The sequence below is a fragment of the Haplochromis burtoni genome, unplaced genomic scaffold (assembly GCF_018398535.1).
Source record: "Haplochromis burtoni strain Fernald_Lab_line unplaced genomic scaffold, NCSU_Asbu1 Contig_342, whole genome shotgun sequence".
In the NCBI taxonomy this organism is placed as follows: Eukaryota; Metazoa; Chordata; class Actinopteri; order Cichliformes; family Cichlidae; genus Haplochromis; species Haplochromis burtoni.
The window spans coordinates 325,897-351,671 of NW_024582703.1; the positions used below are offsets into that span (position 1 = coordinate 325,897).

The following is a 25,775-nucleotide window of genomic DNA, read 5'->3' on the forward strand; positions in this document are numbered from 1 at the left end:
CCAAATATCTTTTTTTGTAATGTCCTGCATTTCTGGAGCTAAAAGAGCCACCCAAACCAGTGTGATATCAATGGAAAGGTTGGTGTGACTTATTATGGTAGCCCAAATAAGTCAAAAGATATAGAGCAAAAACAAATGTCCATTAATGAGGGCATAAATTAATAGGCTGGATCCTAGGAGGATATACATACATTTTTGTGAGTTTTTGAAATTTCCACATAAATGTGATGCTCTGCCTCTCAAAAAAGCAAACAAAATGCAAAATGTAGCAAATATGATACAAATGAAAACTATTAAAAGCAAATTAATATTTTTTTTTCCTGAAGGTATTTCATGGTTCAGGATTTAAAGGGTAAAGTTTCATGTTTGTAAATACTCTGTGTGTGATGATATCACATTATAGCCTATTGGACAAGTAAAAACCCAGCATTGATGTATGTGTGGTGGGCTCCATGGAACATAAACTCACTTTGAGTCTCAGAAAGTGAATGTGCATGAGGAGGTGCCATTTTTGAGTCCATTAATCGATGAACTTTATAAGGACACGTGTGTGCTAAAAATACTGGACATTTTCAATCAGCTCACTTTTCTCTTCATTAGTTGCAACGCTGCCTCTTTCTCTGTCAGGTAATCTTTGAGTCTTTTGATCCGTTCCTGTCTTTTTAGTTCATCACAGTCCGTGGACGTTGTTGACAAAATGTTACTATAGCCCACATGGGTGACACAGTTCTGCTTGTTTGTGACTTTTCCACAGCTCATCATTCCATCTTTTCGAGGAACCTTTGCTCTTCCCCCTTTTTTACTCACCTGCTCTGCTGTAAAGTCCCACTTGTCTAGCTCCTCTAGCCTTGCCCTGGACTTGACTGCAGGATCCAGAGTAGTGGGCATGCAACATGGACACACAGTGCGTTTCCTGGTCCGTCCTATTCTCCTTGTGTTTCTGCTGAGATCCAACCAAGTCTGAGTCTGAAGATGAGCATCTGCATACTGTGATTGTGAGATACTGCCTTCATTTGTGGTAGGGACATCCTCACCACCTGGTTCCAAACAATCTGTCTCTTGCTTACTTTTACAGTCACATGATGCTCTGTTGTGTGAACTTTGACCTGAAAAGAACTTCTGTTTCCAAGGAAAAGGAGGAGGTTTCTGGTCCAGTTTGACATGAGAACATTTGAGAGCTCCAACACCTGTGTCAGGTGATGGTGGTAATTCCTTTCCAGTTTGTACTTTTACTCTCGGGATATCAGTATGACCACTGTTCATATTGGTTTCTTGTGAACTGCCACCTTCATATCGAAAAACATCTACCACTGGTTCCTCATTATCCTCCACTGACTTAATGGAGTCTATGTGCAGCGAATTTACAGGGACAGACTCAACTGATGGTTCATCAACCCTCTGAAGGCAAAGTTTAAGTTCAGCTGTTATCCCGAATATCTGCCTCAGCAGGTGGTCAGACAATTTGCGGGGCTTTGGTGCCACTGACTCAGGATTTGTAGAGCTGTCGCTCTCTGTTTCACAGCTGCTGCTGGCCTCTGTTGGACTTTCTGTTTTTGCATCAAGCTCTACGTCTTGCAGCTGCTGGGCAGAGGTGCTGTGAAGCACGTCTGAGCCACAAACACACGTTTCATTTCTATCTGACGTGTCCTGGCCGGCTTTTGCTCCTCTCAAAGCCATGTTTGAAGTTGTGCAGCGTGGTGAGCAGGACTCTAGCTTGGGTGGAATATATGATACAAATATGACATTGTCTTCATCCAGATGAGAGACCGCAGGCACGTTAACTGCTTGTTGAGGTGACTCATCATCGTCACATAGATCAATCACCTCATCTGACTCCCTTTGCATTCTAACATCTCGACTTGTTACAGCTGACTGAAGAAACTGTTGTAAAGAAGAAGATGGTGGAAGAATGCTTTTGCTGAGTTCAGACGCTTTAGTTGTTGTTGTGGTCTTAGATAGCTGGGTGCACCGTTTAGCTACAAAGAACACCTTGCCATTGCACATGACCAAAGCATTTTCTTGCCCTTGTGCACCATTGTCCTGACTCAGCTGAGAGGCTGTTTTTCTGAAGGTGCTGAGCTGTGTGGAAGAATTTTCTCTCTGTGCGATTGCTTGAAGAATCTCTGAAGTTACAGACGGACAGTTAAGAGGTTTTATATTTGGACCTGATGAACAATCCACTTCTTCTATCACCCAGCGTGTGGGGCTGTCGGGCCTTTGTGAAACCTTTGGAATCAGTTTTAACTGTTGTGTTCTTTGCTTTGGGTGAAATCCATAAGAAGTCAGTGTTGATGCATTGGAAAACATTCGGACTGAGTGTGGAGCGGTGTCCGTTGGCAGAGTCCCGCCTTGATTTATAGTGGTGACAGGAGTAACATACACTACACTGGGTAATGCTGACCCCGAGGAGGAGCTGGCAGAAGAAGTAAAAATCTGTTTCTGGATAGCTGCAGGGAGTCTGCATGCTGGAACGGTCTGGACTTGTGCATTGGGGGGAATCTGAAGATACTGTCCTCTCGGGAGTGCAGGAGATTTCACAGTAACTGGGAGCGGATTAAAAAGTTTTACTGGCATTCCAGATTTTTCTTTAAAAGTTGCCACTGACGGAACTTCAGCCATTAAATTACCAGTCTGCTGCTGCAGCGAATGGTTGTTGACTGAATGTACATGGTTGGACAAGACATTCATAACTGAAACCTGCTTCCTGATTATTTGCTGAGAGACAGAAGAACTCAAAGCTGTATCTGTGACCATGTTCACAGGTGCTGAGTTGATATTTATGGTAACAGCTTCCTGGGAAATTGGGTCCCTTTTAGTGTTACTTGTCTGTGGTTGGAAAAACTGTCTGTTCACCATTTGGACAGGAATCAGTTTCATGATGTTCTTTCCATCAGCTCCAATTGCAGGCATTGCCTGGTAGAAGACACCTCGGCCACTGAGAGAACGGAAGGAAGAACGGAATTAACACAAATATAAATATATGAATTTTATACAGTTATGACTTTATTATGTTGAACTCTAACACCTCCAAACAGTACAGATCTAAACCTTTACCAGAGTGGCAGAGAGTCCACATATCTGATTTCCTTTGTTGAATTTGTGATAGTTGCCTGCATTTCTAAGCCAATATTAGTTATATTACTCGCTCTTGTTGCTCAGAGTGGATGGAAGGCTTTAAGCAGGCACTCGGGAGCATACGTAGGTGTCACATGCATTTAAGAAGAAATTCATCCCCACTCTTTTACAAAGAAGTTATTCCACCAGCATAATTAGAGGCAACAGAGTATCTGATGCTGTATTTTTTTTTTTTTTCTATTGGAAAAATAAAATGAGGTACGTCATTATCGTACTATTTTTACTGTTTTCCCAAAATTCTTAATTTTTGCTTTACTCCTAATAACTGGGAAGAGCTGTTTTACTGCAATGGGAGATCAATTATATTTCTTTTAATAATCAAGGGGTAACACTTTATAACATGACCCGCGAATAAGGCGCAAGTACCCAGTACTTAGGTGTCATTTGCAGGTAACAAGTTATTGTATGTTATTTTATTATTGTTTCCTGTACAAAACGTGTTACACGGAAATACAGGATACTTGCGGTCTAACAATGTAATTATTTTATAGTTTCCTGCAAAAACCTGACTCGGTACACGAAACTGCATGTAAGTACAGGGTACTTGTGCCTTAATCGCGGTTACCATCAAGGGTACATTACAACTGACAAGGTGTGCAGTACACAAAGGTACAAATATTTAAATACTGTTTCAAACAAGTTAATAAGAACTTTAAAACTTTAATGTGGGACTATATGAATGACAGAGATCGATCTCATATTTTGTAAGATTAGCTCATTGCAATTAATAATAATGATTAGAATATTTATACTTAGTATTAATATATTTAGTATCTAATCCCATCTAACAGCAAACTGAGCCAGCCTATGATTTCTTATTCGGACCCATCATTAGTGTTGTCATGACTCCCGTTATGTTTAAAAGAACAAATCATCAATGTGGGACTGGGAAGCATTGAGCCATCAAACCGCAGTACCTGTAAATCGTATCCATCTGTCCTCTGGTGAAAAGACGAACGCTGGAATGTAATTTTTAGCTGCCGTAACGAAAAATGACTAAATTAAATACATAATTATTGGTGTGAGCTCCGTTTACACGATAGCTATAAGTTACTGGTAACGTCCAAACACCATCGTAGCCTCAGCGCTTGAAAGCTAGCCTTGGTCCAAATGTGTATTCGCCGCTATTAACCTCCGAATACTCTCGTTTAATTGCCATTAAAAATGTTTTGACTGCACATTTTTCTCCCTGGTGCCTTTCATCAATAGATGTAATAAGTTGGAATCTCGTTTCCATCATTTCAGCCCTTCTGTCACATTATTTCCGGTTTGTTACGAGGTTGTGTTCAACGTAGCAAGCAGTTTTTAAGTTTGTGTTGATTGTGTTTGTTTGTTTTAATCGCAGACTCTGACTTTAGGTTGAATATAGTGGTGCTCTGTCGTGTTTTAGCAGGGTTTATTATTCTTATTATTTACTATTATTTATTTTTCACGCAACACAAGACGAGTTAAATATTGCTAGCCTTTGTGGCTTTTGAACTGTCCCTTTTTACCAACTTCCGCTTGGCCACTTCCGGTTCCGTTTTGTGATACGCATATTTATTTATATATTTTCTTATATATTTAGTGTGTCTGATATTTAGATAACCTGTCATGAAGAGGTTGAGGTGGATATGGGCTCTGTCTCCTTTAAACATGACACCCAATGTTGTTAGTGGGTTTTGGGATTGGTGTTAATTCATTTTGCAGTGTTCATTTTGGTAAACCATATCACCCCATGACAAATTTATAAATACACTGACACAAGTAGTGGGAAAAATAGACAAGGAAATCTAAAAAGGGAGGAACACAGGGTGCTCCAGCAACATAGAGTAGAAAATCAAAGTTATGATGCAGGACAGCCAGATCAAGCTTGAACTTCACTGCTTAAAAAAAAAAAAAAGAAAAGGAAAGAAACTCCTAAATCAATGTCGGATCTTTATGAGTAAAATATTCAGCTGTTTTTGCTGATGTCAGTCAGCATTGTTAATATGGAAATCTAGTGAACTATATTCGTGTTTTTGTGTCATCGTGAAGTTATATAACAATTTTTAAAAATGCTGTTCTAAAGAGCCCTTAAGTAAAAAGCTTGTGACCCCCAGTGACTAACATTTTGCTTTAAAGTTTGGAGATGATCTAATGGAAACTAACGCTTATCCTAATTGACCTGTTTCTTTACATTTTGTTTTTTAAGATCAACTTTGACCTTGGGAACTAATGATGAAGATCAAGGTCAAATGCCAACCTAGGTACTCATGTGCCCCAAAGCCTAGTATATTGTTGTTGTTGGAAAACAATTCATAAAAATTATGAAGAACAACATTTTTACAGATTTTCACATTTGGTTGACATTGACCTGAGTCAAACCAGCCCCACCTGTTACTGGTATCTACCTTCACACAAAATCGAAAAATGAACAGTGGATGCTAGACTGCTAACAGATAGACAGACAAAGGTTAGATTCTAATAATTATTTGTTAATTAGAAACATATCCGCTTTCTAGGAACATTGGCTCATCATCTGTCATTTGTTTCCATTCCATTTCAACTAGTAATAATAATGATAACTCAGCTGAATGAAAGCATCTGCATCAGCAGCTTTATTATTTCAGTATACAATTTATTTCCTGACATGGAAGTGTATAGATCACATAGAACAGTAGTAAAATAACATTTTAAAAGGCCTGAAGGTTCCAGTTTAAAATCCACATTTTCTGTAAAAATATGAGCATATAGACAGATATGTTTTTAAGTCTTAGCCCTGTGAAAGATTAGTGACCTGTCCTAGGCTTACCCTCCCTCTCCTGTGACCGCTGGGATTGGATGAGAGGAAGAAAATTGGATGGATGGATGGATGTACTACCAGCTGTTGTACATTTGTGGAGTGCTTTGTGGGAAATTCAGTAAATTATGAGGTGTAAATACCAAGTGTGAAGCACAGGTTTTGCACAGGGGAGTTAAATACAAATCTCATCCACATTTTTGCAAAACTTCAACTGTGGTGAAAAATTATCTTCATCAAAATTATTCAGCTGAAATGTTCCTGATGCAAATAAGGGCAAAGTTAGTGACGCCCCTTGAGCCTGTGATGTATTGTTGCTGCACTGCTGTGACTGTGACATCACTGGTGATAGCTGCTGTACAGCTACTGAAAAAAAAACATTGTTGGACCGAAGAAAGCAAAATTAACTTGTACCAGAATTATGGGAACCGCTTATGATCTGAAGCATTACAGATCACCTGCGCGAGCTGCCATTGGAACTGGGTCACTACTCTACCCAGATTCAGTCAAATGAACCATTTATTTACTTTCAAACATTGAATTAAAGCTGAAGGTCGTCAATGAAACATGATTGATTGATTGGAAATATATATCTCAAGGTTAATGTGTTCTTTTTTTTTTTTTATTCCCACCCTTAGCATCTGGTATTTTAGAAACCCCTTCAAAGGTAAAATTTTAACTGAAACCTGGATGAATGCACAAAGAATCAGACAATTTTGCTTTATAATTTGATTATTCGTGATTCGAAGTAATGCACAAGTTCAATCCCTGACATGAATCCCTTTATCATTCATGTCAGAATCTTCAGTCCTTGTTTTCCAGCAAGTCATCCAGAATGCGCTCACACATGTACAGGCAACGAGGCACGTGGAAGAACCCTGAGGAACAGACGAAACAGCTACTTTACCATCATGGTAAAACAGAAAAGTATTTCACAATAAAATGATTGTTGGGATTTTAAAACAATTGATGCAGCTAAAACACAGAAGAAAGACTCTTTCATGCTGATAGATGACAAATGAAAAAAAAAAAACTTGTTTGGTTTGGTTTCCATGTGCTACTAGGCCAGCTTCAGTGCTGCTTGGCATTAATTTTCCAAGTTTCTAGAACTCTGTTGGAGGAATTGGTACTAATCTTTCAAGGTATTTCATCTGATGATTTGTGGAGACCAAACATCTTAGTCCAGTATCTCTCAAAGCATTCAGCTGGGTTGAGGTCTAAGGTCTGAATGGTTTGATAAGTATGAAAATAATGCAATTTGTATGCAATGGCTTTCACAGGGAGCATGGAGAAGCGCAGCATCAAGGTGATGATTCAGAACAACCTTGTGTTCATTTATAGTGGTCCTTTCCTCTAAAGAGATCATTGGAACCAAACCATCCATTCTCTTCTGCTTATCCAATTCAGGTTTGCAGTGCGAGAGGCGGGTTACACCCTGGACAGGTTGCTAGTCTGTCGCACTAACTGCATGTTTTTGGACCGTGGGAGGAAGTCAGAGTACCTGGAGAGAACCCACGCAAACATGGGGAGAACATGCAAAGGCCACACAGAAAGACCCCGGCCTGATGGTGGAATTAAACTCAGGACCTTGTTGCTGTGAGGCAACAGTGCTAACCACTATTCCACTGTGCTGCCTTTGGAATCAAATCATTGTACAGGGTGGGCCATTTATATGGATACATCGTAATAACATGGGAGTGGTTGGTGATATTAAAATCCTGTTTGTGGCACATTAGTATATGTGAGGGGGCAAACTCCTCAAGATGGGTGGTGACCATGGTGGCCATTTATAAGTCGGCCATCTTGGATACAACTTTTGTTTTTTCAATAGGAAGAGGGCCATATGTGACACAAAACAATGGTGTGCTTGGTTTCAACGTAACTTTATTCTTTCATGAGTTATTTACAAGTTTCTCTTTGTTCACAGCCATTGACATGTCGAAGAGGTTAACACGTGAGGAGCAGATCGAAATTGTGTTGATATCTGGTGAACGCAGTAACCGGGTCATTGCAGCAGATTTCAATGCAAGACACCCTACGAGACCACCCATCTCCCATGCTACAGTTAGCAAACTGCTTGCTAAGTTTCTGTGAAACTGGTTCAGTGTTGGATTTGCCAAAATGTGGACGCAAGAAAACTGTCACTAATGAAGAAACATCAGTGGCTGTCCTAGCTTCATTCAGCAAGAGCCCACAGCGTAGCACTCGCCGCATGTCACTGGAGAGTGGCATTAGTCGAACATCCCTTCGGCGGATATTAGCTACTCACAAATGGCACCCTTACAAACTCCAGCTACTGCAGCATCTCAACGAGGATGACCCAGATCGGTCGCACAGAATTTGCAGAATGGGCAAAACAAAAATTGGAACAGGACCCTCAGTTCACGCAGAAGATTTTGTTCAGTGATGAGGCAAACTTTTATGTGAATGGTGAAGTTAACAAACAAAACCACCGCTATTGGTCTGACACTAACCCACATTGGATGGATCCCTCCAAGACTGTTGGAACAACAAAAGTGATGGTTTGGTGTGGTATATGGGGTACAACGATAGTGGGTCCATTCTTCATCAATGGAAACCTCAAGGCCACTGGATATTTGAAATTGCTACATGATGATGTGTTTCCCTCTTTATGCACTGAAGCTGGCACGTTCCCTGAGTTTTTCCAGCAAGATGGTGCACCACCACATTATGGGTGCCAGGTCCGAGCATTCCTAGATGAACAGTTTCCTGGAAAGTGGATTGGTCGTTGTGGGCCAGTTGAATGGCCCCCAAGGTCTCCCGATCTGACCCCCTTAGACTTTTATCTTTGGGGTCATCTGAAGGCAATTGTCTATGGTGTGAAGAGACGAGATGTGCAGCACCTGAAACTACAGATACTGGATGCCTGTGCTGGCATTTCTCCTGCATTGACAATCCAACACAATGGGCAGCACATTGAACACATTTTATAAGTGGTCAGAAACTTGTAAATAACTCATGAAAGAATAAAGTTACGTTGAAACCAAGCACACCATTGTTTTTCTTGTGACATTACCAATAAGTTTGATGTGTCACATGGCCCTCTTCCTATTGAAAAAACAAAAGTTGTATCCAAGATGGCCGACTTCTAAATGGCCACCATGGTCACCACCCATCTTGAGGAGTTTGCCCCCTCACATATACTAATGTGCCACAAACAGGACTTTAATATCACCAACCATTCCCATGTTATTACGGTATATCCATATAAATGGCCCACCCTGTAGAAATGCCACTCATTTCATAGCAGAAACAATGGATCCCATAACTACTAGGGACAAAATTCAGTTTTTTCCTCGTGTTTGTCATGCCGTGCGGTAATGGCTGCAAGCAGATGCTGATAAAAATTAATTTGGCTTCCATCACATAACTGTTATTGTCTCACAGCTTACCCAGAGACAGTCAGAATTAATAGACATGCCCAGCACCATCATTACATCCGTGTCAAATTATTAAACATTACAGAAATATGTGTTCCACTTTATACATTCTCCCTCATTTTTTTACAACCTGGGGCCTAAAATACGTAGCACTCAACATCTTCACTGAAATTTGAGTGCAGATCAAGGAGTGTTGTGCAGGTAACTAAAACATACAAAGCCCATTTTATAAGCTACTCTACATTCTCCTGTCATTTATTTCCCTCATTTTAGAACTTCCTGCTGTTGCTAGATTTTAACTATGCTCTTACCTTTAAAGGGACCGCCTTTAAAATCCAGTGCTACTTTCCCTTCTTGTGTCAAATAGCCAAACCACTCACCATTCTCAGCATCAGGAAACTAGAAACAGAAACACGCACAATCACCCAGCGTTACATTCTTTAAAGGTCTCTCTTTGAAGTAATCAACAACTGTCAAAGAGCCTTAAATTAGCCTTTTACACTTGAAAAGTCATAGTTCAGCACTATTTAAGCTGGGATATGGTTAGTTTAGTATTGCATAAAGACTGAAAGCAGGGAAAACAATATCTTGGAGTCAAATTAAAATGGATTTTAAAAATAAAACTTTGAGCAGCTGGAGACCTTAATAACCCTGGAATAATATTTGTTGGATCAGAATATGCTGAATGCAAACAAATATTTCCTAATAAACCTTCCATAACAAGGCGATCCGAGGTCAATTATTAATTGTAATCTGGTCTAATCTAATAATGAAATTTTCCATCAAAGTCAGAGAAAGATGTGAGGGACAGTTTTTTAAGGACAAAGGAAAAGAGAAGTTCAGTGTGCAGAGAATCAGACTGCACTCATACTAGACTCCATAATAATGTGACTTGTGTCTGCTGTGGTGAAACTACAGTGTCGAAAGATGAGCTAATTTGATACTTTGTGAAAAACAGGATAGTCATTTTAAATAAACAGGAGTACACATATAGCCTTTAAAGTAAAATGAAATGGTTATCACAGTGAGACGAGTTTCTGCTCATGTCCAATCACATTTTCTTTTCCTGCTGGTGAATCTGACCCTGTGTAACTCCTGGCATTTGTGAGGATTTCAGTAACTGGAGTCAAATGAAAAAACACAATAATCCTAAAGCCTGCAATTTAGAAATAGACAAAAAAAATGCAAACTGAATTATTATAAATGTAAATTCTTTTTAATATAACTTGTAATCTTCATTTATACAGTATTTATACATATCTCTCCATCTACAACATCAACATAACCTCGTCATAGCCAGTCAATCTTGTTTTCTACATTTTCTAACACTCTCTGTTTCAAGTAAGTTAAGCTCCGCCCAGCTAGGCTGTGGTTGGGGGGGTTGGGCTCCAGTTTCTCCATTCTTCATGCCTACTCTTCCTCATTTCATCACCTGCCTTACTTAAGGACAGAATCCAGCGTTCAGCTGCTGCCCGATTGTCAGTGTCGGGGAGTAACGGAATACATGTACCGCCATTACGTATTTAAAATACAAAATATGAGTAACTGTATTCCGTTACAGTTACCGTTTATAAGGGTGGTATTCAGAATACAGTTACTTTGTTGAAATAAAAGGATTACACGGCTCTTTTTCTGTTTCATATATTAGACTATGCTCTCTCTATTTTTGGGGGGTAATTCCACGCCGGTGGAAACCCAAACAAAACACGCATTAAGAGGCTCTAATGTCTGTGTCTCAATCTTGCGGCCCATGACACCTCTACTTGCGGACCGCAAAATGACGTGAAGAAATATTTTTGAAAAAAAATTCTCAAAAATTATTTAATAAGAGGGCAATAGGCAGAGTGTTACAGACATAGACCTAAAGAATGTAGCCTCATGGGCAGTGTAGTCCGTGCTGCAGGGAGAATGGACTGCCATACCCGTTATGTGTCTGTGAGCGAGGGAGGGAGAAAAAAAGAGTGGAAAAGTACGAGTTGTCACAGAGCAGAAACAGGAGATGGAAGCATGTAAATATAATAATAACCACTGCAGTCAAAAAGAGTGCCTGACGAGCCCAGTTGTAAGTAAGCTATTAAGACTCGACTGTACAATGTGTTCGTGTTTTTCTCTGAAACAATAAGTTCAGTTGGAGCAGCCTTTCAACGCCTCTCTCTGTCTCTTGCTAGCAAAGTTGACCCAGACAACAAAGTAAAGTAAAGCTAGATTTCGGCTACGAGCCTGACAGAGAACCTAACGTATTAGCCAGAGGTCCCTTTATGGTTTTACGCCTTTACGGTTCGGAGCCGCGGACCTGTTTTATATACATGCGGAATAGTTTTCTATACAAGATCGCTGCAAAAAGTGCAGCCTTACCTAATGTCCACCTACTATTACTCATTTTATATTAAGATTTAAAAATCTAGTTGGTATTGGTATGGAAAGTAACCTTCAGTAAAAGTAATAAATCACACAGCAATAGGACATTCATGTAGTTGTAAAAAAATTGATAATATATTAGTAATCCAAAGTATTCAGAATACGTTACTCTCATTGAGTAACGTAACGGAATACATTACAAAATACATTTTGGGGCATGTATTCTGTAATCTGTAGTGGAATACATTTTAAAAGTAACCTTCCCAACACTGCTGATTGTCATAGTACCTCGACTGGTAATGATTTAGAATCCTTTGCTTATTCCCTGAATTCATTTCATTACTTCCACTACAGTGGTGTTCCATAATGGCACCTCCTGTCTCTGAAACTGTTCGTGGGAGAGTTGGGTCAGTGCTGTAGAGTTCTGCTCCAGTGCTCCCTGGTCTTCACACACGTACCTCGCTCTTTTTTGGATGATCCTTCAAACTATTTGACCTTACTGGACTCCTCTGAGGTATGGCCTTGATCTAAGCAGAAGACTTCTTCCTGATCTTCATCTAAGCCTGCAGCCCTGCTGAGATCAACCAAACCCCAGGTCTTTGCAACCACCTCAAGGGTAAGTAAAAAAGAATTTTCTTCATGCTCACCCTGAGCCAGAAAAAAATAACTCTTAACTGCCTTGTTCCATGGCCTGAACTGCTACAACTCCACCATTTAGGTCAGCCCAACCACCCAGACTGTTTACTGTTTCGTTTGGACTACATGGCTTTTTGTGTGTTTTTAGGTTTAGTTCCACTAAAACTTTACTCAACAAAAAAAATCGTAGAGCCTTAAAGGTAAAAAGAGGAAGCTGCTGTTTCCTGCCTGCTTCCAGTCTTTAGACTAATCTCTGTAACATCAGGTAGTCGTTGATATTTCATATCAATAGGAAATTACTTATTTCTCAAAAATGTTAAATACTCAAAATATTTAATGACAAAAGCACACAGTACTCTTGCTATGACGTATGACCAGTGCCGTATCAACTCACATGGCTAAAAGTGTACTGGTAAACTTCTGAGAATATCTCCAGCAGCTCAGGCTTCCTGGTGTGACTGTAGGCCATGAGGAACGCGATGAGAGCCTCACAGTGTGGCCACCACAGCTTCATGCTCCACTCTAGCTGCTCAGACACAAAAGCAACATGGCTGATCATAAAGTGATGAATGCAAACTACTATTGAATGCAAATTGAAACAGAATTTTGTGTCTAATAAAAACATAATCATGTGTAGAGATGACAGGTTAACCTGTGTGGGGCAGTGACCATCCACATCCAGGAAGTAGAAGAGGCCACCGTGTTCTTTGTCCCAGCCATACTGATAAGGGAGCTCCACAAAGTTTCTGATGGCAGTTCTGTGTATTTCCTTGTCCCCGGACTGTGCACCGTACAGCATCAAGAACCAGCCTGCTTCCAAGGCATGGCCTGAGTCAGCACCAGTTATTAGTGGGAAGGACAAAAAAACATGGAAAATGATGAAGTGAGCAACTAAGGAGAGGACAAGAGTGTAATATCTGTTTCCACAGGGACGGACTTTGCTCGTCGCCATCTGGGTCAGCAGGCTGTGGAGCATTTACCTGGATTCTGCAGTCGGCCCTGGCAACCCGGCAGTTCAGATCCATCCACTGACACGTTCTCTAAGATAGCTGTGCCAGCTCTCTGCATTAAAAGATGCAGAAGATGAGAAGGAAAAATAACTGTATTTATGAATAGAAGGTACTTGATAAAATATACAACTGTGACAGAAAAAGCAGCAGAGTGTTGTCTGTGTCCAAACCTGGATGTGCTGTAGGATCTGCTCTACACACCAGTTTCCCAGTTCTTTGTACTTCTGAGCAACTTCCTGTCCACGGCCTTCGGTTAACTGTTGCACCAGGCACATGAGCATCATGGGAACTGACAAACTGTTGATGGGAACCTCCCCGGGAAGTTGGGGCCGGCCCAGGCCTGAAGGGTCTACCTGAACCCAGTAAATTAGCTGTTCCATCATCTGCTCAGCTTCCAGCTGAAACACATAAGAGGGGTGAGAGATAATGTTGTAGAAATGGTAACATAGCTATAACTCAAACTCAAACACTCTGCTTCTGAGGTGGGCATGTTTTTTATGCCAATTGTATGATCAGAATGAATGTCAGAAGAAAACTAAACTTAACAATCACAAAAAAATTAGTGTTTGGCAGATTATTTCTTTGTTGTAACAATGTTTGTTGGCATTAAATCTTCTACTGCCGGAAAGTCAGTTTATTTCCCCTTAATTAATTCAATAAATTCCACCTTTACAGCAGCTGTATATGGTCTGGTATAAAGATCAAAGATAGCTAGTGAAACGTCTGCTTACAGTCTGCTGAATTCAATTCTGTAAGATTCTGACAAAGAGCATCAGGTCAGCTGATCACACAAAGAAACTACTGCAGCTCAAAAACAAAATTCAACTCAATTCAATTTTATTTATATAGCGCCAAATCACAACATAAGTCGCCTCAAGGTGAGTTGTGATTCTTTTTCCTACACTGAGCTACTACAATTGATTTTGAGATTCCTCTGAATCCCACTTTAAGCCCTGACTGCACTGGTTTTCCTGTTTAGATTCAATTCAGTTCAATTCAATAAAACTTTATTGATCTCAAAGGTTGACCCAGAAGGAAATTTGGGTAATCGGTGTGTGGAGTTAATGTCACCCTCTATAATGTAGGCAATAGAACAGTTGTTTTGGAAAATTCTCTTCCACTGATTAAAACTAAATACATTTATTAGAAGTTGTATTTAGATTTGAATAACATTTGTATTGTCATGTACTAATAGTGTTTTATTATCACAACAACATGGGTTGAGTTCACTTTGCATAGTAGCTTGTAGCAGAATTGTCCTTCAAAGAGCTACTTTTTAGGTTTTTATGTTTCAGAGCCTGATCTTTTTGACTTTTTACTTGATCCTTTACTGCATTTCTTTAACACAAGAAAAGGCACCCATGAAAAAAATGCCAAATACTAGTGTAATTAAATAAAAGGGTTTTTTTTCGCATAGAATTTTTGGAAGACTTCTTTCCACTGCACTGATCAATAATAACTAGGAACAGAAATGTCAATAGGCTTAAGATAAGACAACTAAGAGAGGTGGCAAACATATGGTATAACTAAAGAAGATTACACTAACAGTTACATATACCTGCATATCCTTGTCACCAGTTAGCCTGCTCAGTTCATCCATAGCCATGATGTAGAAACACTCACTGAATATGGTTCTCTGAACTTTGAGCGCTTTACCATCTCTCGTCAGGCAGAAGGCACATTTCCACTGACCGCTGCTACTGGACACACGAGCAAACTTTCTCAGGAATGCTCCTCCTATGATTCAGACAGAACAACAGAACATTGGTATGAACCCACAGGAAGCTGTTCACTGATAGAGAAAATATAAAAGAATCATTCATTAAGATTTCAGAACATCTATTCTCAGACTTCAAAAACAACAAGAGTGAAATTGTGCAGAAAATCAGCGATATGAGTCACGGACCAGATCAGCCATCAATGGGGCTATGTGCCACCTGAAGCTGGCAGCAGGTGGCAGCACATCACCATCGGTTAGACCAGTGGTTCCCAAACTTTTTTTGCTGGGCCCCCCCTTTGTTTTACAAGAAAGATGCTATTTTACATGTAGTTGTTTTTTTCCTGTGTAATAATATTCAACATTTCTATTAATACATTTTTTTTAAAAAAATGCCTCTGTGCAAAATGGGTTTAAAAACAAACAACTGTTGGATACCGTTTGTCCGTGATAGACAGGGGGAACAAATTACGGCAGGGTTAGCCTGATATTATTTGTATCCCACTGTAACTTTACTGTATAAAGAGCTAACATCTCCAAAATGTCAGGAGTAGTTAGTCATTACAAGAAGTGTTTGTGAACTAAAAATCAAGAATGTGGGATACTGTTTGTCCGTGATTTGAAGAGCCCGACGTTTGCTACCAACGCAGGGGAAACAAATTCTGTCGGGGATACCTACTTTGGCACGACACCGGGCTGATTTGGGTTTCTCCTCTGCTACAATAAAACTTGCTTTCACAACAGCTTCACTTTGTGATTTTGCTCTGGTGAAAAACGTCTGCTGAAATGTCAGATTCTTCTTTAGCTCTTCTACCTTCTGTAGTTTATGCATTTAGGTTTTTCAGCTAATCCTGATGTTTTGTCTCGTAGTGCCGTCTTAAATTAAATTCCTTAATTACAGCCACATTAGCTCCACTAATAAGACACACGGGTTTACCAGCAATGTCTGTTTAACCTATATTCAATCACCCACTGGCACTGAAAGGCTCTGCTTTCAGAATCAACTTTTCTCTCCACCATCGTGAGCGGCTAGCTGCGCAATAACAGAAGTTTGACTTGATTGACGCGGGAATGTTCCCAGTTAGCCTAGCGTTCAGCAAGGAGGCTGCAGCGCTGCATTATGGGATCTGTTGTTTGTATATTATTAGCGCCTCATATCGCCGGGCCATGCATAACAATAATAATAAATCTATATAAAATTATCTCGCGGGCCGGATATAAATGTACGCTGGGCCGGATGTGGCCCGCAGGCCTTGACTTTGACACGTGATCTACAGCAATGACATCATAATGTTATTAGGATTGGAAATGCGTAGTTGGATGGTAACAAAGAACTGGGGGGATTGTACTACCAGAAGGCAACACTGCAGACATCGAAGATAGCTACCTTGGAATCCCACAGGCAAATGGGACCCATGAAGAAGCCGCTAGGAAAGCCACAACCACCAAATACATCCAGAGAGTAAGGTGTTCTGAGGAGTCAGCTGAACAGGAAGAACAAGATCCGCGCTATCAACAACTACGCAGTAACGGTCATCAGATACCCTGTTGGGATCATCAGCTGGCCAACGGAGGAGACAGAAGACACTGACATCAAGACAAGAAAACTCCTTTCCATGCATGGAAGGTTTTTAAGTCCATCACCCTGAGCCTGCTATTCAGACTGTAACAACAAAGATCCAAGAGTATATCACAAAGACCCCCAACTGACCATGTGCTTAGTGAATATCTCAGACAGCTGAAATCCAAGAAAGAAGAGGAGCAAAAAGAGAAACCATCATGTAAAGACAGCCCCTGTAAGGCATGTACCACTGGCAGAAGAATTGGCTGATATCAATATACTACCAATGGTTTGACAATCATGACATCACAGGAACAAGCTCTAAGCACACGATCAGTAGAGTCACAGAGAAATTTCTGCCTGTATGTGCAACATACCTTTATTTACCAACATACCTGTAGTGCATTTATGCTCATGCTAGTGTGCTGAATCGGTTTAATTTTGTCCTTTCACAAAGTCCTAAACAGTGGCATCATCATACATCTGCTACACTACACTGTCATGATCCCGGGATCTGTGGATTTTCTTGTAGAATTTCATAAAGTGTGTTTAGCTTGTTTTATATTCTTTAATTCTAGTTTCTATTTTGACTCTTCTTGGGTTCTGTATTTTAGTGAATTAGATCTGGGTTGTAGCTCTGTTTACTCAGTTTTCTAGCCCTTTGTGATTCTCTCTGTGTCCCTTTGTATTTTGTGTTGCTTTGTGCTTTAGACTTTGTATTTACTTTTATGGATTTTTACAACTCATTAAACAGCTTGTCTCCTGAGTCAGCATTCGAGTCCTTAGCCTGCAAATAGTGACAATAACAAGCCAGATGGTCTCTCACTTCATCAGGTCAGAGGATGTGTTTTCCAAAAAGAATTTCAACTGATCTGAAATGAACAGTTTTCCACTTTTCCTCAGTCCATTTCAAATAATCTTTGGCCAAGAGAAGAAGGTAGCTTCCTCTTTGTGTTATAGAGCTTTAAACTTTAATCTTTAACTTTAATCAGGAAGTGTTCCCGATCCTATGCAGTGATTCCTGTGACAGAATCATGCCTAGTTTTACTGCAGTGCCACCTGAGGGTCCAAATATCACAGACATTCAACTCGGGAACAGAGATTTCTCAACATTAGCTGACTCTTTTGTTGATAAGGAACTATAGATGATGAGATATTTTTGCCATTTTACGTTGAGGAACATTATTCTGGACTAATTTCACAATTTATCCGGTTGTTCAGTCTGACGTCACTAGCCGTGTCTGGACCTAAACTCCGCTGCAGGTCCATATATCAAACGATCACTATGGCATTACTGAGAATTGAAAAACTGTCTAAAGTCTTTCATCTTTAATAAAATGATCAGCGTTCTGCTCTACCAGGTGTAACAATTGAGTTTAACATCCAGGCATCCATGAAAACGGAATTTATGACATTTAACGGAGTTAGAAGTTAGCAGGGAGTTAGTTCGCTAGCTTCTATCTAAATACAATATAGCATGTCCTGACTGCGGGGTTTTGGAAACAAATTAAAACGTACAGCTCTGCTATCACTTCCAGCATAAATGAAGACAGAAAACTAAAAAGTAGTGACGTTTGTAGGGTTACTGAAGTTGGGCTAGCTGGTATATAATGATGTGCTACGTGACCGCTAGCGACACAGCTATGTTAGCATAATATAAACAAGCTAACTTTTTTTCCCACTCGATAAAAGTTAACGTGAGTGTTCTCGGTCGTCAGGAACAAATGTAATCGCATGGCAGGATGCTGTAAAAGGACTAAACTTCATATACTGCTGCATGGGCTGGGCTGTAGTTACATCCTAAGGTTTTAAAAACTGAGCTTAAATAAATGATTAGCGGTAATAAAAGCCGAGGAAGGTCAACAGTGATCACTGAGTGTTTTAGGAGCTTTTTGAGATCAAATAGAAGAAAATACAAAACATTAAACATGTTAACAACACAAAAGCCATATTAAACGCAGACTACTTTAGGCCCGGAAGTAGGATTCGTCGCGTCATCACTGAACAACCGGATAGACAGTTTTTTCCTTTGAAATTCTCTACTGTGGCAACATCACTAACTTGTATAAAGAAATGAAAGCTTTATCCCAGAACAAGCAGCAAAAGATAAAAGAAAGGAAATCACTCAGACGGACTTACACCCTCATGGCATCATATCACCCCAAATAGAGCACTTCGCTCTCACACTGCTAGGCTACTTGTGGTTCCCAGGATATTAAAAAGTACAATGGGAGGCAGAGCCTTCAGCTTTCAGGCCCCTCATCTGTTGAAGAGGCTCCAAGCTTGGATTTGGGAGACAGATACCCTCACTACTTTTAAGATTAGGCTTAAAGCATTCCTTTTTGACAAAGCTTATAGTTAGGGCTGGATCAGGTGACCCTGAATCCTCCCTTACTTATTCTGCAATAGACTTGGACTGCAGGGGGCTTCTCATGATGTACTGGGCATTTCTCCTTCTCTCACTCCTTTTTATTCACCATTTGTTTATACACCCCCTCTGCATTTAATTACGAGTTATTATTAATCTTTGGCTCTCTTCCACAGCATGTCTTATGTCTTGTCTTCCTCCCTTCACCCCCAACCGGTTACAGCAGAAGACTGCCCCTTCCTGAGCCCGGTTCTGCTCCTAAAAGGGAGTTTTTCTTTCCCACTTCTGCCTAATTGCTTGTTCATAAGGGGTTTCTCTGTACTATTGTAGGGTCCTCACCTTACAATATTAAACATCTTGTTGTTGCGGTGATTTTGCGCTATATAAGTAAAATTGAATTGAACTGAACTGAATTGAATGTCCAAGAGACCAGTGATGAAATCACTCTGGTGCCCAAGGAGGCAGCCAGTGACAATGGAGGAGCACCTCAGGAGGTTTGGCTGGAGGTCAGCAGCACCTGAGGTGAAGAAAACCATTTGGAGGCTGTTGGCGACAGAGAGTACAGAGTACCTCTGGTGCCTTTGCTGGAGGCCAGTGACAAAGGCCATGGAAACCCTCTGGAGGCCAGTAATGAAGGAAACTCTCTAAAGGCTGGGGGAGGCGTAGGCGACAGGATACCGCTAGTTATTTGTCTGGGGGCTAGTGATGATGGAGGAGATGGATCTCCTCAGGAGGCCCAGCAAGGCACCCCCTGTGAAGACTGAGACCCTCATGCACTTGAGACTTTGAAGTGTTGGGGATCCGTGGCAGCGTAGAATGTTGAATCGTAGAATGCCTAGACTTGGGGTTCACTAAAATCTCAGGACTCTAAGAAGATGCAGGAAGCTCAGGATTCTCAGGATATGCAGGATATCATAAAGCTTAGGCTGTGCAAGGCTCACAAAGTACTTTGAAGGCTCACAAAGTACTTTGAAGGCTCACAAAGTACTTTGAAGGCTGGGTGAGGCTGAGCTTGGAAGCAGCTCTGGTGGGGGTAAGCCCAACAAAAGGGAAATAAGTTTGTTCAAGATGGAAAAAGTCTTTGGGCTGGGGAAAGCGTTTCTGCCTCCAAAAGCCAAGTTTATCTCCCTTAAAAGTTACAGAGCTGGTGAGTGGGTGGCCAGTGTGCAATCTCTGCACAGAAAGGGCCCAGCAAGGTGGTGAAGTCGAACTCAGGACCAGGACTAACCATCACACCATCGTGCTACCCTTTATATAGATAGCTTCTCTAAACTGATTTGAGAAGATAATAATTTGTTATTATTGGGAGCTATCATGTCAGAATGCTCCCTAACTGCCGATATTTTTCACCTTTTTAATGTGCTTACAATCTCCCTGCAAGCTTGTGATGATCCTCAGATCCAGTTCACAAAACAGCTCCAATCACATAACAGGGCAGTCGCATCATTTCAGAGAAACGAGGTCTTGCTTATCTTTGGGCTTCAACATGGGCTTCGTTTGGACACGCCCCCTTTGTTCAACAGAGGCCTTGGTGCTTCAGTGTTAGAAGTAACATCCACTAATCACAGGTCATACTTTATACCTTGTTGCCTATAACAGCGGTCCCCAACCCCCGGGCCTCGGATCAGTACCGGTCCATGAGTCGTTTGGTACCGGGCCGCGAGAGTAGAGGCTCATGTGTGAAATGTATAGTTTTCAGGGTTTTTATCGGTCTGCAGCATTATTTTGTTATCGTTTTTACCGTTAACTCGGTTTTCCTGGGTCTTTTCACGTGTGTTATGAATAAATCTTTTTTTCTGTACCGGTACTAGTTTTATTTTGTTGTATCTATCCGCGACACCTTAAAGGCCGGTCCGTGAAAATATTGTCAGGCATAAACCGGTCCGTGGTGCCAAAAAGGTTGGGGACCGCTGGCCTAGAATGTTAAAAAAACAAACTCATAAAAGCAGAAATAAATTGATTGCTAAGATATGAGACCTTTCAAGTCAGTCAAGTCAATGATTAACATTTATCGTTTGTGATATAAATACACAGTAAATGCATATTAAAAAAGATGCAAGAAACCTTTATTATGTGCTGCTCTCGGTAACAGCGACTGGACGCTGTCATTTCTGAGAAAAACACAATGCTCATGATACAGAGCTGTATAGTCAAGCATTACATTCACACTCACCAACTGTTGCTGCTTCAAGGATTTCAGGCTTGTGGAAGCGATCCATGGTTCGGTACAAGCGACAATACATCCACACCTGTGAGACACATATATAGCAAAATCTTCACACTGAACAACCTAATGTAACAGCAGATTATTACAATCACTGTCGAGGTTCACCTGTCTACCCTGCAGCCAGACATATTTCAGCTCATCATAGATCTTCCCATCCTTTCCAATACACGTGAAGAAGCCTCTAAAATAGAAAGCAAAAGAACTCATTACAAGGATTTGGACAATATAGCAGTACAAACATATTCCAGTGTAAAGGCAGTACCCATGTACTCTGTCAAGAGAGTATTTGAGCCAGAAGTCCACTACATTGTCCAACTGTTTCCGAATGTCCTCTCGACACTTTTCAAGCGTCACCACTGACATTGTTCCTGTTCAAAAAGAACACTAAAATTAGTTTGTGAAAAAAATTTATGGATTCTTGGTTTATAGTTATATGTTTAAAGTGTAAAGGTGGTACTGAAACTGTAGAATTATGCAAATATGTCTGTATTTAAATCTGCAAAAATATTGTGACTGTAATAATATGACTGTAATTGACATTTTTTAGAAGTTGGAATAGGTTTTAGGTAGGATAACAGAAAAGTGAAACAAGGGCAACACAAGCTTGTAAAAGTGGTGCAATTTAAAAACAAAGGTGGAAAATCCTAAATAAATCTGATTATTTAGTACATGACTGGGTGTAAAAAGTGTACCACTGAGAGGCTGACTTGGGACAAAAATGGGGAAGGGCTCATGACTGTTGTGAAAGACTGCATGGACCAACCGTTCAAGAAACTTGAAATAACATTTTTGAAAATAACATTAGAGGAAGTCAGTGTCTTTGAAACACACACACACAGTCCAGATAAATCTCTGTATATAAGAGACAAAGCTGGAAACAAATACAGAATATTCACCTATAAAAAACAAACATGATTCTCTCGTGGGGTTTGCTGCTCAGTGATTTTTCAGAGAGAAAAGAAATTGTTGCAGCTTCCACATAATTAAGTAAAAAGTGTAAAGAAAGTTATATCCTTTGTAAGTGAAACTGTCTGCTTTGCAACCACTGCACCAGATTCATGCTTTGGCAGGTAACTCTGTTCTCCAAATGGAATTCTTTTTGCTTGAACCAACCTGACTGAAAACCGTTTGGAGGTTGGTCGCTGCTATTAAACTAATGCCCAAACATAATCTTACCAATATACCAGCATAACATCACGGGTGGATGTAGTTCAGCTCATCTACTAATCAGAGGGTTGGTGATTTAATGCCTGGCTGCTTCAGTCTGCACATCAAATATCCTTGGAGTATGAATGTGTGTGGATGGTAGATAGTAAGCACAGAAAGAACTTGTGTGACTGAGACAAGTTGTGTGAAGTGTTTTGAGTGCGCAGAGTAGAAAAGTACTATACAAGAACCAGTCCACTTACCATCATGCTACTTAACCAGACAAAAGAACTAACACTTACAGGTTCATTACTGCATGACTCAATCACAAGAAACTGCATTACTTTTGCAACCACTCCATTAGGAATGCCAACTGTCCATACTGAGCGTATCACCCCTGACACAAAGTTGCTTTGGGTGTACTTGATTATTGTGTATTGTCTAGATCAGATGTTAAAAACCACTGGGTGTGCTGTGAGAGATCAGCAGATGTGCAGTGGGAAATTACAGTGGAACCGCGACTTACGAATACCCCATTTAACGAAAAATTTAAGTTACGAAGGCACTGAACGGCAATATTTTTGCCCGTGTTACGGCAAAATGCCCGTGTAACAAAATCCGCTGGCTCTGATTGGCTGAGCCCACAATGCCTTCCGAATCATGTGACAACCCCCTTAGCTTTCGTACTTGCGCTTCGCTGTTCCACTTGAACGACGCATTGTTGTTGCAGATAGCAATTAGCCTATAGGAGGAGTCATGTCATATAGAGGAACAAACAGTACTCCAAGAACAGACAAAGCCCAGCAGAAACCTTGAAGAGGAGCCTCATCTGCCCCCACCCCCGAAGAGCTTCAGAAAGGAGAGAGATCAGAGGCAAGAAGAGGGGTCCCTATTTGCCTCCAACTCTCAACAACACCAACGACCAGGACCAGGGACCACGACCTTCCCCAGTCCCCCAAACCCCTGACACGCCATCACCCTCCTCCCCCTCCCAACACCTGAAATTCACTGAGGAGATGATGGAGCGGGTCAATGCTGGGCTCAGATCTACCCCCGTCCCAATCCCTTTTTGTCCCCCATAAACCCCCCACCAGAGCAGCCAAAGGTTCGCCATCGAGCCCCACCCTCAACAGAGCAATCGAAGTCACATTGCCCAGCCTCATCCCCCTTAGTTCCTCCTTACCACCTTCATGCCCTGTCTCCGCAGTCTGATGTGTGATGTGTGGAGGGTCCAGGCTGCGAGGATTATGGCAGTGGTGACTTTTCCCAGGAGAAGCTGGGACCCTGTTTACTAGAAGGTTTTAAAATTTCTGTACTTTTAGGTGACAGAAGGAGACATGTGGCCTGGTCAAAACACAGAGAGCTGCACCCTAAAAGATCTTTAAATATATTAAACATAGCTTGTGTGCCACAGACTGCTCCCAAACACGAGGGGGGCAAATAATACCTCTAAAACACTTAAGTTGGCTTTATTAAACGTTAGATCTTTAGCTGGGAAAACATTTTTAATTAATGATTTAATCACTGAGCACAGCCTTGATTTTATGTTTTTAACTGAAACTTGGTTGGACCAAAGTAACAGTGGAGCTGTTCTCATCGAGACGACCCCTCCTAACTACAGTTTTATCAGTAAGGCCAGGGTGAGCAGGAGAGGAGGGGGTTGCCGCCCAGGGTGAGGACAGCCAGGTCTCAACATCTGCCCCAGTCACCAGAGGAGGCAGCTGGGGGTGCCCAATTTGAGCTATGAGCGTGCTTGTTGCCAAAGGCAGCGATCTAATTGGTCAAATCTGTTTATTTGGATGCAAAACATCGGAAAAATTGAGCTTGGTTCGAAAAAATAAATGCAACGTCCATTAAATCCATGAAGAATCGGTGAGTCTGAAAAATATTTTTAAGACAATTTTTTTACCATGATGTACATTTGTTAAGCTAGCTGAAGATAAGCATAGAGAACATAGTCCACAGGCAAAAAGTGTCTCGAAACCTCACACATGTGACATCATCATGTCAAATATCTGTAGACATTTACACTCAGAGGAAGCTTTTTGAAAGTAAAAATGATCACATTTGTAAAGTTACACATTAAAAATTGTGTGTAAAGAGGGACTTTTTTGTTGAAATCGGTGTATATTTTTGTGTAAATTAAAATTCCTTTGTCTGATGTGAATCATAACTTATTATCATAGTTTATATCACATACATTTGTGAGGTTTTTGAATTTAACCTCTCTCCATAGGGGCTTTAGTTTTCCCATAATAACACCACTTACTTATTATTATATGACCAAAGGCTATTAGAGAGATAACTTTATGCCACAATAGCCAACAATAACACTGTCATCTTACATTTAAACTAGCTCATGCAAAAAAAGCAATATTAACTATACTAGCAAGGTATACTGTTTGGTTTAAAAACTATTAATTTCACCAAGGATTTCTAATTTCTTTTTCCCTGTGTTGCAAAAACAACAGAAAGTCATTTCCGTGCTGTCAGCCATGTAAAAAGGACAAACGGTGCCTTTGGTAGCCGTCTCAATGCGTTCATATTGAGAAAAGGACTAATAAAGCTGCCATTACCTTCAAGCTGAAATAGTGAAGAATAGTCTGTCCAGCTGCTCCGTTCGCTAGCTCTGTTAATCACATGATCAGATAAGGAAGTGGACAGCGGGTCACGCGGCCACTTGACTCGTCTTTTTTTTTTTTTTTTTTTTTTTTTTTTTTAAATCTTTTTTTTTTTTTTTTTTTTTTTTTTTTTAAGGGTCTCTCAAAGTAACTTCCAGGGGGGGGGGTTCGCTTGCCTTCGACTTCCTTTTGGAGTAACTGTTTGTCGGTACTTTTCAGGACATCAAAATCACGTTTCCTAATCAGACCTGCAGATTGTACAACCGCTTATTCCGCCATCTTGCCCCCCCCTCCGTGAGCCGTCATTTGGTTTTGTTGTTTTTTTTAAAATTTAGTTATATTTTGCACACATTTACAATCTCTCATTGGGAGACAACATTGGTGCAACAACATCTTGAAATGTTGAGTAAGAAAACAAAAGAAATAGGAGAAGACTAACAGAAAAACAAAAAACAAAATAAATATGTGTGAAGGCCATTCTTATGACATTTAACAATATCCTTTCCGTGAACATTTTAACATACATGCGGCTTACTTGGTACACCAAACGAAACAAAAGGATAGAAACTGGGTCCCATTTTCACATATCAAAGCAGCATCTTTACATGAATCCTTCAGTAATTCTAAAGATGACAAAAAAGACTTCAATTCAATCTTCAATGCACTTAGGAAAGGTCTTTTGTTTTGCCATTTACACTTATGAATGTGGTATTTGCCCATAATTATTACCATATTGTGGAGCATGGCAAGTTCCTTAGACGGATCGCCATTATTGTATAAAACCTGTGTTAGAGTCAGTGGGGTCATCCCATCTATTCTTACACTCAACCAGTC

The 25,775-nt window shown here is 40.6% G+C and overlaps 2 protein-coding genes across 2 annotated transcripts; both read right to left on the reverse strand.

Annotated features, from left to right (window-relative positions):
- Positions 1-320: 320 nt before the first annotated feature.
- On the reverse strand, positions 321-4,602 carry lrif1 (ligand dependent nuclear receptor interacting factor 1). The gene is made up of 2 exons (XM_005942721.3): positions 4,053-4,602; positions 321-2,935 (listed from the first exon to the last, which is right to left on the reverse strand). Exons 1-2 carry the CDS (start codon positions 4,067-4,069, stop codon positions 577-579), a joined length of 2,376 nt encoding a protein of 791 aa, XP_005942783.1. The 5' UTR covers positions 4,070-4,602; the 3' UTR covers positions 321-576.
- A 1,085-nt stretch (positions 4,603-5,687) lies between these two features.
- On the reverse strand, positions 5,688-25,020 carry LOC102295225 (renin binding protein). The gene is made up of 11 exons (XM_005942722.2): positions 24,897-25,020; positions 21,437-21,542; positions 21,280-21,355; positions 21,121-21,196; positions 14,860-15,038; positions 13,472-13,699; positions 13,272-13,353; positions 12,944-13,119; positions 12,686-12,817; positions 9,609-9,696; positions 5,688-6,774 (listed from the first exon to the last, which is right to left on the reverse strand). Exons 2-11 carry the CDS (start codon positions 21,535-21,537, stop codon positions 6,701-6,703), a joined length of 1,212 nt encoding a protein of 403 aa, XP_005942784.1. The 5' UTR covers positions 21,538-21,542; positions 24,897-25,020; the 3' UTR covers positions 5,688-6,700.
- Between the last annotated feature and the right edge of the window lie 755 nt (positions 25,021-25,775).